This window comes from Vidua macroura, chromosome 19 (assembly GCF_024509145.1).
Source record: "Vidua macroura isolate BioBank_ID:100142 chromosome 19, ASM2450914v1, whole genome shotgun sequence".
Taxonomy (NCBI): domain Eukaryota; kingdom Metazoa; phylum Chordata; class Aves; order Passeriformes; family Viduidae; genus Vidua; species Vidua macroura.
In genome coordinates this window covers 13,709,688-13,722,163 of record NC_071589.1, presented here as the reverse complement: position 1 = coordinate 13,722,163, position 12,476 = coordinate 13,709,688, and the positions used below count along the sequence as shown (strand labels likewise).

The window sequence follows — 12,476 nt, the reverse complement described above, 5'->3', positions numbered from 1 at the left end:
AAGTTTCTGTGTAAGGGCACTTTTCTATTACGAATTTTAGAAATGATAGCCAGAGATTAGGAAATCTGGGTTGTGATGTAATCATACTGAAAAACAAAGAAAACAGTCCTTTTGTCAATATCTGTGCTGAAGAAAGCTCTGGAGGAGTCATGAGTGTTTCATTTTACAATAATGAGAGATCCTGAAAAGATGAATATTTGGACTGTCTAGAAACAATAGCAGAGCTGACTTTAAGGATTTTGTCCCACCATGACGACAGCTATCAAAAGAACAGTGAAATAAATATTTTGATCCTGTCTAGGAAAAGGAAATGTGCATCAGGCAAAACAAGATTTGGGTTTTATTTGTCATTTCTTTGCGAACAGCTGTTTCTCTCTCCCTCTCCCCTTCCTTTTTTCACCAAACCCTAGGTGAACAGGTTACAGCGGAATAGGTTAATGTTCAGTGTTTGGCAAGTCAGGTATGAGTGGGCAAAGGCATCAGATTTTACCTTTGCTTTGTTTGTCGGTTTTGATTTTGGATTTTTTGGCTTTTCTTTCCCTTTATAAGCTTATATGCTTAATGGTCAGAGGGTTATTTCTGTAGGGAAACAGTAGATAAAAGTATTGTAAAAAAGTTGTACAGCTGCCAGGGACGGTGGAAAATGATGGTTAATACGTTTTAAATTAATTTTTGTTGCCAAATTAGTGAGGGACTGAAAAAAAAAGTTTTAAATGCAATAGAAAACAGTATTTCAACTGAAGAGTAGCTTTGATACCAGAAGGGATTGTTAGTTATTACTAATCACAGACTGAATGAGTCAGCAACACAATAGAATTGCTAAGAAATATTGTGCAAATCCAGCAAGATGGTAGTTTAGGCTTAAGTGAGGTGTCTACTGCACTGATACTTCGGCAGAGGGAGGGAAGGTTGGCTGTGGTGTGTTTGCTTCTCTCCACTCAGTTAAAAACACTAGCTTGTCTGAGGAAAATTCACACAACTCAATTTAAGCAAAAGCATAGGATAAACTGAGGAAGAAGAATGTTAGATGTCTGGTTGGATTCAGAAAATACAGCCTTAAGAAATAGAAGAGCCCTGTTTGTCCCTCTTTATCTTCTTTGTCTCCTGTTTGGACCTGTTGCTTTTGAACACTTCGCTCATCAGAGGTAGTAGGAGCAGTCTGTTTGTATGTTTTCTGTAGTCTAATCTCCTTTAAAACGTCTGTAGAAATAAATGGTCTTTCTTGATCTGTGCTATGCCCTATACTTGAATTTCTGTCAATGTACTGTGTTATTTTGTATAGTCAAAAAATGCTGTGTGGAAAACAAGTCTCTAACAAAATAAAATAATAATGCAATACACCATTTGGGGGCAAATTCAATCAACTTTAAAATGGTACCTGCTTACTGTCTGTCAAGGAAGACTGAAAACATTGTTGGTAGCTGTAACAACTACTGTAATCTCTGTTTAATCAGGGATGGCTTCATATTCATGATTTTCTTCTGATCACTCTTGTTTTCCAACAACAGATCCTCTCTGCTGTTCTGCTGCTTAATCCACAATTTGTATTTTATCTTAGATGTATGTATTTGGAGATCTTTGTGGCAAATTTAAATCTTTCTGGTTCTTTGTGTATTAAAATATTTTAATTTGTGGCTCTTCTTACCCGAGTTAAAATTATCTTCTTGGCTCTTATTCTTCTAATTTTGATTACTGCAGCATCTTTTTCTCCACCTTTGACACAGTCTTGCTCAACTACATTCATAACAAGTTGGCAAAAATTGTTTCATTGATGAATTTCTTTACTTCACTGTCTGAAACAATGTTTCATCAATTGGTTTTACTTGGATAGAGTTTTTCTGATACTCCAGGGAAAGAGATGTGGGATGAGAAGGAACAATCAAATAAGTCATGTTTCAGTCCCCTGAAATGGAAATTATATTTCTCTCCCTAGAGATCATCACCTAAAGAGCTGTGTTATAAAATTGAGTCATGCTTAAATTATCATTTTTGTGTCTCATATTTTAAGCTTAAATAGTAAACTTTGTGCTCAAGATCTCTTTCACTGCCCCAGCACAGAAACGTTGAAAGTGTAGTAGAATTGTGGCCCTTGGTTGGTTTTTACAGGTACAGTGGTGAAGCCAGTAATAAAACTGACTTACTAGTTTTGTGTGAGTGGAAAAGCTCTTCAGCTCTGAGTGGACTGGGCCTATTACTACCAACTTAAGTTTTGGGGACCAGTTTCTCAGTAAGGGCCTTGCTCAATTTGGCCCTTAATGTTTCTTTTTTTAAATGAACAAGAGTGGAATAGACCTTCTGTTGTTTGGGTATTTGACACAAGACCTAGAAACCCAAGATGTCCTTGTGGGAGCATTTCTGCTTCTGCTCCCAGAAGGAATGGACTGGGTGAAGTAATCATCTCTTCTTCTTCAGTGTTAGGTGTTGCATAATTCCACCAGTTACTCCACAGATCTGAATCAAGATTACTGCTGAAGGAAAGAAGGGTGAAAGAAATCAGGCAACCTCTGTGGTGTTACATTCTGGCAGAGCTACACCTCAGCTGTACAGAGTGCTCTGCTTTCCTTCTGCACGCTCCAGCAACCTCATGCAGCTATGGCAAAGTGTCATTTTGCCTGAGCAGTGTAGTCCATAGATGGAAGAGGGGCCTGTTTCTTGCTCAAAAGCATCAGGATGTCCTGAAAGGGGCTGCAAAACAATGCCCAAATGAAACATCTTGGGTTGGAAAAACAGCCACTGAGCACTCATCAGAGAGTACCCATTAGTGCTGTATTTTGGAGAAGATGATCAAGCACCAGCAGCACTTAAGGAATGGGCCTGCATGCCACTATGTAGCATAATACCTGATGGAAGTCAAACTTCAGGTCTTTCATAACAAACCTTTTCCTTCCAAGTTATTAAGTCAGACTTGTAGTTGTTTGAATGCCTGGTTTCCTTTGTGTTTTTCACTTGTTTAAAATCCCACACATTGAAGAATATTTTGCCCCTGCTTACCAGAAGAATTATTTAAGGAAGTACTGTGAATGCTTACTTTCTTTTTGGTTCCTGCAGCTGTACTTTTATTTATTTTCATGTTAAAAAAAAACTCCCACCATATATATGGGTATTACCCCTACTCCTTTAACTTGTCTACTTAGGATCTAAAATTATAATTTTAATTTAACTGAAACCTCAAGTTAACTTTGCCTCCTGTCTACTTAGTTGTTAATATATTTTTTACTGTAGTAGAAGATAAAGGAGTGTAGTATACGAGCTATCATTTGGTGCTGTGGTCTGATACAGGTGCCCTGCCATGGTATGTTATGCACCATGATGCTCTCCTGTGGTATTTGAGATTGGGGTCTTGAATGCAAATTTCTTGGGACAACAGCTGATGGTTTTCATCCTGTCTGTATTCCAGATCTGTTCTGCCAGAGCATATCTTAAAGCACCACCCTCTATTGTATAGTCGGTACCACATTCGCAGTTCTTTAAACATGTGGCAGTGCAGGGTCCAGTTAGAAAACACTTTAGATGTAACACTTAATTCTTTGGTTTTAACATTTAAAATGATGCTGAATTGTACTGTAATCTTTGTGCTTTGTGTGGGTTTTCTCCTCTGTGTGTATGGGGGTTTAGTTTTTTGTTGGTTGGCAGGTTTGGTTTGGGTTTTTAGTCAGGATTTCGTTTGCTCAGAGTTAATGGGAGGGGGTTAGGGTTGTGTTACTTATTTGGGGGGTGGTTTTGTGCAATCTTGTAGTTTTGTTTGTTTGGGGTTTCTTTTTTTTTCACATCCAACAAATCTTTTGATTATTGATTCTTAAGTTAGCATTTAACTTTGGAATGATTGTAGAACTTGTTTTGCTACCTGTTAGGTTTGCCTTGTAATTATGTATTTTACTATGTGTATTTCATCATTTCTCCACCCACCTCTGCTCCAGCATGTTAATCTTTCTTCTCTGCTGACTTCACAGAGGCTCTGCATTTAGTAGAGGTAGACTTACTCATTTTCTGGTTGTCATATAGAAACTGGTGGTTCTCAGAGCCTAATGCTCCTTCAGGATCATTTTTTTCATCCTTATCAACCTCGTGGGTCTTACGGTCCATTTGATTGGTTGGGATTTTTTTTTTTTTTTTAATAGTAGAGACTCCATGGGCTGTTCCTGTGTGGGTGTTCCTGCAAATATGCTTGTTTGTCACAACATGTCAGGAAGACAAGACACATATGCTCTCCTCTGTGTGAAATCTTACTAGCCTTACTGCTTTGTGGATCTCAGCAACAGGGAGAAGTTAAGAGATGGAGGACGTGGTGATTGCAGGCATTGCAGGAAGGCTGCCAGAATCTGAGAACTTGCAAGAGTTTTGGGAGAACCTGCTTAATGGAGTTGATATGGTCACAGAGGATGATCGGAGGTGGAAACCAGGTGAGTGCTTATCGTCCCTCCTTTTGGAGCCCTGAGTTCTGAGTATTTTAGAGGAATTATCCTATGAAAGAGAATTTATGAGATCAAAATCCTTCCAGACCTGAACTAATTTCTGATAAATCATCAAAAAATTCAGTAACAGAATATTTTTATGAACTGATTTGCAGAAGTCAAAAGCAGCTTTTCTTTTTCTTCTACTTGGTGACTGATTGGAACCACCATTTAGACTATATGTCCTTGGTACAACTTGCCAAAGTAAAAATGGTTAAACTAGATAGATGTCTTTGCTGCTATATCCAGGAGAGTCCTAAAAATTGCAGTTGTTTTTGCTAATGCAGCATTCTCATTCCCAAATGAGGTAGGTCAGCAGATACTCATGCAGCCCTCTGGGTACTGCACAGGGGAGTGAGGTTTCATGTGTAGTTGAAAATCAACTGTGGTCGTTCTGTACTGTGTCTCAGCTTGTAGCTGCTTCACCATTTATGTATTTTGGGACTCAGTGTCAAATTTTTCTTCACAGGCATTTATGGACTGCCCAAGAGAAATGGAAAGCTCAAGGACATAAGCAAATTTGATGCATCTTTTTTTGGGGTTCACCCCAAACAAGCTAATACAATGGATCCTCAACTTCGCTTGCTGTTGGAAGTTTCTTATGAAGCTATTTTGGATGGAGGTAAGTGGATGGATGACTGAAGAGGGAGAATGAAGCTGTAACAGGTGTAGACATGCACCTGTGTGATGAGAACTCTAACAAGGGAAAGCCATCACGTTAGAGAGGAGATCCAAGACATGCTATGGGGCTACCAGATCCCAGTGTAAGGGTTAGAACAAAGCTGTTGTCTCTGGAATGCAAACAAAGAAATCAGTGCTGACTGCTAGCAAATCTGTACCTACATCATATGGTACAACCACAAACTAGTATGACAGAATCACTTCAACAGTCAATGGTACTAAAGCTTTTCTATGTTTTGCTCTACCCCAACATTCCATAGTAATTCCTTTGTAAAAGGAAAAGAAGTATGACTTGATTAGAATTCTCATGCATGGTATAAAAGAATGACAGATGGCTTGATGTATTCCTGTCTATTGGCCAGATTCTTGGAGAACCTGTAGCATTTTATCTGTTTCTAAAGAAGGTTTTCCTAGTGCTTTCAGAAATAGGATCCTCTCTCTTCTATCACTGCATCACAGTGTTTTGAGATTTTGAATTACTTATCCACCAAGCCAAGTTTATTCTTCATGTTAATCAGTTTCATGTCAGAACATAAGCAGATGGGGAAAAGTTGGAACCACCTCACTAGTACTGACTAGTTACAAATTTGAAAGAGGGCAAATTTAGGTTAGATATGAGGAAAAAATTCTTTACTGTTAGGGTGGTGAGATATGGAACAGGTTGTTCAGGGAGGCTGTGGATGCCCCAATCCTGGCAGTGTTCAAGGCCAGGTTGGGTAAAGTCTTGAGCAGTCTGGTATAGCATGGGGGTTGGCACTAGATGATCTTTTAAGGTTCCTTCCAACACTTAACATTCTATGACTTACTGAAATGAACTTTTGCTTCTCTGCTTCTAAGCCTCCATCTGGAGATTGAATATTTGTCTCCAGGACACCTTAAGCACAGAGAAGAAGCAGCAGAGATTTATTGACCTTGCTATGTGGCTTTTTAGAGCAAAATTGTTTCTTGTTCTGGTTGTTGGCTATTTTTATAATTAAGAATTCTCATTTCTCTCTTGTACTCCAGATCTTGGCTGGAGAAAGATATTGACATGCTCACATGACATTTTATGTGCCATGATTTTTCTCCCATTCAGTCTGCTCCTTTTCTTTTTACTGGAAGTCAACTGTTAGCTTCTCCTGTAAGCATTTGTACTTTTCGTAGTCCATGTACTTTTTTACACAAGGCTCTAGTAATGCCCAGCTAGGCTGAAAAGCTTTGTCAGGGCACAGCATGTTCTGGCCAAAAGTCAATACCAAACTTCTCATGGACTCTGAAGTAAGACATGTAAGGTCTGCAGTTGAAACAGTTAAAAGGTTAGTAAAGGTGAGGGAACAATGCTGCAGGCCTGCCAGAAAGGGGCAATAAATAGCTTTTCGTGAACTGATGCCAGTGTACCTGATATGTCCCCAGTTTGCCCTTCATTTTGTTTACTGTAATCTACCTTCCAATCCCCATAGGTATTAATCCAGGCACCCTCCGTGGCACAGACACAGGTGTATGGGTTGGTGCCAGTGGGTCAGAAGCTACTGAAGCCTTTAGCCAAGATCCAGAAGAGCTTTTGGGATACAGTATGACTGGCTGTCAGCGTGCTATGTTTGCCAACAGGATTTCCTACTTCTATGACTTAAAAGGTAAGTGTTCCCCAAACCTGTTGATGCTGAGCAGCAATTGCAGTTTCAACATGATTGTACCACAGTTGCTGTAGAGATTGGGATGGATATTATGGCACAGACCCCTTTTGGAAAGAGAAAATAGCATGTCATTGTTCTTAGGAGTATGTAGGTATGAGAAGTAAAAAAACATGTAGTGACTATATGATAGGACCCCCTATAAGGCTTTATAACTCAGCTGCTGCTGTTAGGTATAGCTGGTGCTCATTTGAAAGATGGTGATGTCAGGAAGCCTTCATGGCCTCTAGACTGCTGTTTGGTACCAAGATATGTGGAAGTCAGCTAGACCAGAGATAAACTGCTACTGTCTGTAGCAGTTGGCTTTTTTTTTGAGTGAAGTGGAAGAAGTAGGAGAGCCACAGAAATGATGCGATTGCTGGCGTGGGTATGATTCAATCCATGTATGGTATTGAAGGGGATGGAGAGATGGAAGTTGATGTGGATTGCAGCAGAGAACAGAGATAATGGCAAAGGCAGCATCGGGAAGGACGAGGGATTTTTGTTGACTGGAATGGGTAATTAGATGAGACTTGCCTGTAAAGCTATGTTCTCTTTTTGATGGAGAGGCAGAATTTTTAAAAATGCCCTTAAAGCAATTCACATTTTTTTCCCATTTTTCTCATGCCTTACCTTCTAACTAGGCAGAGCTGGTGATTCTAGCCTCCCAGTGCATCAGGTTTATCTGCTATGTTCTGAAGCAACTCATATTTAACATTGTTTTTAATATGTTTCTTGTAATCCCATCCTGTAGTCTTTGGAGAAGAATCTAGGAAATTAAGGTTGTTTTTCCCTTATGTTTCTTAAGGACCAAGCCTAACTGTTGACACAGCCTGCTCCTCTAGTCTCATTGCTCTGGAAAACGCTTATAAGGCAATTCGTGATGGGCGGTGCAGTGCAGCCCTAGTAGGCGGGGTCAACGTCTTGCTGAAACCCAACACATCTGTGCAGTTCATGAAACTGGGTATGCTTAGTCGTGATGGTGCCTGCAAGGCTTTTGATGTTTCAGGTAAGGCATTAGTACAAAAGCTTATGTTGTAGGAGAGTAACTTACTGTACAGTCTGTGACCAGCTAACTCTTTCAATACAGCAAAGAGCTAACCTTGTAGCTGTTCCAATGTGCACTGTTTGGGCCATATGCTGATCTCTGTTGCATCCTCCATTGAACCTGGAAAACTAACTGTGGGGAAGAAACTGATACCATATGGTTCATCCCTCTGCCTCTGGGGAGAAAAATTACCTGTCTCTTGATGGAAAATTTCTGTTGTGATATTTGTGATGAATACTGTGTCTTTCTAGGTCATGACATTCTTCTTTAAAAGAGATAGATATGTCAAATTCTCAAAATAGTCTGTTATAAGCAGTCATTTTCCTACATGGTGTTTGGCAACATTTTACAAAGCAGAGCAGAAGTCATGACTCCTTCTCTCTCTGCTCTCAGGAGATGGATATTGTCGCTCTGAAGCTGCTGTTGTTGTTCTTTTGACCAAGAGATCTATGGCTAAGAGGATCTATGCCACAATTGTAAATGCTGGAGTTAACACTGATGGCTTTAAGGAGCAAGGTAGGTCTTGAGCTGCTGAAAAGTGAGATACCTACAGAACTGTTCCGTCTAGAGTCTTTGCCATAAAAAATGGTATGTTGTAGGGTTCTTTAGATGTGTGAATGTTTTTTTGTGTTTGAGTTTTTTGGTTTTGTTTTTGTTTTTTCATTTTCTGGTTTTGATAATGCAAAGTTCAAGACTTTGTTTTGTAAAGAACTTAAAGGAGAAACTTAAAGGTGGTTTGTACTGAAGTAATAGCAATGTCCTCTTGCTAGTTTAGCATTCCTCAGGACATCTCTGCAGTAACTTCTGCAGTGATGGTAGAAATGTAGGTATAGTATTATAACTGTACAGCTCTTACCCTACTGTTGTCCAGCTTCTCCTGCTCTCCAGTTGTGGTGACACAAAGCTTCACATGTTTTACTTAACCTAGACATCTAGTATTCTGTTATTCCACCCTAGTCCAACTCATTGCTTTACATTAATTTCTGGTTCTTCTGCTCTTCTTAAAAAGAGCCTGAGAGTTTGGTGCTAAGGACATGGTGAAAAGGTCTTTAGTTTGATTTTTTGGGGAGGGACCTGGCAGCCCAAAGCAAATGAAAGGATGCTAAAATCAGAACAGGAAGCACCTGACAGGAGAGTGGAATTGATGGCAATTTTGATCCTAGGTGTGACATTCCCATCTGGAAAGATGCAGGAGGAGTTGATCAGATCTTTGTACAGGGAAAGTGGTGTCAAACCTGAAGAAGTGGAGTATATTGAAGCTCATGGGACAGGCACCAAGGTCAGCATGGTCCCTTAGGGACTGAGTGTTTTCTTCCCTTGAATTTCGTGCCACACTTTTCTGTTAAATTATTCTTTGTTTTCCCAAAGTAAAATCCTTTTGCCTTCTACCAATTAGTAGAGTAGATTCTGCTTCACTACTTCTGGACTTTGCCCAAATGCCATAATCTTTCAGATTTCTCTTTTGGGGTGTGTTTTGGAAGTGCTGGCTAATAGCCGTTCTGATTCTCTTCATACTAGGTTGGAGATCCACAGGAAGTAAACAGCATTACAAGTATCTTCTGTGACAGTAAGCGGGAGCCACTGTTGATCGGATCAACCAAGTCAAATATGGGTCATCCAGAGCCTGCCTCAGGGCTTGCTGCATTAGCCAAGGTAACAGGAGGCTTGAGAAGGAAAATTTGGGATGATGGGTAACACCAGTGTGTGGGGTTTTGTTTGGTTGTTTTAGGGAAAATCTGCATTGATTCAGGGTAAAATGTTCACTGATAATTATAAGAACTCAGGTGTTTCTCTTTAACTACTTGCCTCATATGTGAATACTTTTAAAAGCTCGGCTAGCTATCCTGCAAACCATCAAATGCTCAGGTGGCCCTCTGCTGTGTTCACACACACTTCAGTTCCTGCTTCCTCCTGAATTCTATAGGAGCATAGCTCTGCTCAGAATGAACGCTTTGGGATCCTTTTGTTAATCCTTGTTGATTACTTTTTCAGTCCTTACACTGGACCTTCCAACAGAACTCTGCTGCAAGTCGTTTGGGTTTGAGGCACATACATGTATAGGGATTTTGGAGTAGTTGACAGTGACCAAAGATGAGAGGCAGTGTGGGCTTTCAGTGCCAAAAGAGCAGCTGATCTTCTGGCTTTCTGTCAGGGATGTATCATCTCTTCCTCTTCTCTCTTAGGATGGCAGGAAGCCAGGTGAGTTCTCTGGGATGAGGCTACCAGCATGAATAACTGTCTGTCTTAGCAACCAGCTTGCTAACTACTGCTGTAGGCAGACAGTCGTCTATTGGCTCTGGCTGCTAAACTGCTTAGCAGAGAGCTAGCTAATGTTCACACTTGCTTGTAAGCCTATTACCATAGAACCCTGCAAACCAAAGTCACGTACACTGCCACTGCTAGAATTTCAGACTCTTCAAAGTGGTTGCTTGTAACCCAAATACAACTCACTGTGTAGTAGCCTCACCTGCATGGCAATAGCAGTATCCATCTCTCTGTAGAGAAAAGTTTAAGGTTTTTTAGTGCCTTTATCTCTGACTGACACATTCTTCATAGAAAGAATAATATCTTAGTCATAAAAAAAGCTTCTCAGTCCATATTGTGTTGCATGTAACAGTTTGTTTAGTGTGGTTCTGTAATCCATCAGGATTATCATAACTTTGAGGTAGTGTTGCCCCCACCTCTACACCAAACCCAGCGTTTCTTAGACAGTAACTGTCTAAGTATGTCTGCAGTTTGTGTGTTTTCTTCTAGAATTCCATAAAATGCTGCTATGTGAGGTAACAGGAAATTCAATCTTGAAAGTATCAGATTTCAGACTTGAAGAGAATCCATTAATTATATGGATAGGTAGGAACGAAACTAAGGCTTGCCAAGGCCTCTTCAGTCAAATTCTGATAAGGAAGGGAAAACTCGCATCTTTGAATTACTCAGTCTGTCTAATCACTTGTTTTGCAGCAAAGACAAAGCTTTTTGGTGGCACTGGTAGTATGCTCGCTGTACTGTGCTCTCAAACCTAGGTAGAAACCATGGCAAACGTAAAGTACAATGTGTATCAGTGTACAGCAGCAGAACATTCAAAGTGCATAGTATTGTAGATGTAGGACAGTATGCATGAAAATCCTTACACTACAGCTTTAAGCATGTTGACTGTGAGTTGAAGTTTATTTATACTGGCTGTTCTCCCAGGTAAGCTGCCATGTCTGATAATCGACTCGAAAGAGTATGTCTCTCTGACCATTCTGGGGTGATGAAGGAACTGTTGAACATACAGGGCACACTGTGTTTGCAGCTGACCTTGTTGCCTGCAATTTGCTGGGCTTGTTCCACAGACGAATGTGGGCTTGGTGTCATGAGCTGTATGTAGAGAGAAGCTACTGAGAGAAGGGAGCTCTTGCTTTTTTTGGCAGAGATATTTTGTTCCTCACATTGTTTCAGTACTTTCCTTTGGCTCTGCCAGTTCTGCCCAGTCTGCTGTTTCTGCTTTTTTGAATCAAGACAAAAAATGGTGTAAAGCAGGAAGCAGACTTCTTTACCAGTGCTTCAGCTTGATTCTTTTGCAGCAAAGCAAGAAATAGGAGCATTTTGTTGCAGTAAGGAAGAGGATTTGTGACTGTGTGTGACTGGGGAGGGATGAAGTGGAATGTGATAAAGGGGTGAGATCTGAAAGGGGAACTAGATGATGTGATAGTCTTAGTACCTAGGCTGCTCTTCCAGCAAGACTGCGTGGCTTGCCAGTTAGAAAGAGACTGGAAGCTAAACTTCATGCTACTACGCTCAACTTCCCTGCTGACTTCCTGCCTGGTCTGAAAATTTGCCTAGGTGATGCAGTTGCTACCTCAGTAACATCAATAATACTATTCTCTGAAATGTTCCTTTATCCAAACATAGAGAACTGCTTCAGAATATGCTACATGGTCATTTGTAGTAAAATAATAACAACAAAAGAATGTTTGTCATGAGACAATGTGGAGCACAGAACACTCTTTTTTCTTTCAGGTCATTCTCTCTCTGGAACATGGGCTGTGGGCTCCAAATCTTCATTTCAATACCCCAAATCCAGATATTCCTGCCTTACAAGATGGCTCTCTGAAGGTAGTTTGTAAACCAACACCAGTGAAAGGCGGCCTTATCGGTATCAGCTCTTTTGGTTTCGGGGGTGCTAATGCTCATGTCATTCTGAGGCCAAATAAGAGCAAATGCCAACCTCTGGAGACTAGTAACTTGCCAAGGCTGATTCAGATTTCTGGCAGAACCCAGGAAGCTGTGGAAACACTAATTCAAGAGAGCAGAAAACATGGAGAATGCAGCCCATTTGTAAGCCTGCTCAACGATATCTCTGCAGTGTCCTCCATGCCCTACAGGGGCTACACACTGGTTGGCACTGAAAGTGACATAAAAGAGATTCAGCAAGTTCAAGGATCTGGTAGACCACTCTGGTACATATGCTCAGGTAGGTGTGCAGCATTGAGTCCAGGCTTTTCTATTCCTCTTTAGATCTGGGGCTTGAACAATTGTATTCTGTGCTCTAGTGTTATTTTGCAGTGTAGCATGAGGAAATATTTTGCAACTCTGTGACATGTCTAGGAGTCTTGTGTTTTCTGTATTTTATCAAAACCTTCCAACTTAACTGTCTTCTGATTATAG

General features: G+C 40.5%; 1 protein-coding gene across 1 annotated transcript in view; it reads left to right on the top strand.

Moving 5' to 3' along the window:
- The window catches only part of FASN (fatty acid synthase), a 39,816-nt gene that overhangs the window by 2,077 nt on the left and 25,263 nt on the right, over positions 1-12,476 (top strand). Inside the window, 8 exon segments of the mRNA XM_053995135.1 lie at positions 4,260-4,400; positions 4,921-5,073; positions 6,572-6,745; positions 7,590-7,790; positions 8,223-8,345; positions 8,993-9,108; positions 9,348-9,482; positions 11,829-12,282. Coding sequence (XP_053851110.1) covers positions 4,274-4,400; positions 4,921-5,073; positions 6,572-6,745; positions 7,590-7,790; positions 8,223-8,345; positions 8,993-9,108; positions 9,348-9,482; positions 11,829-12,282 — 1,483 coding nt within the window. The 5' untranslated portion in view covers positions 4,260-4,273.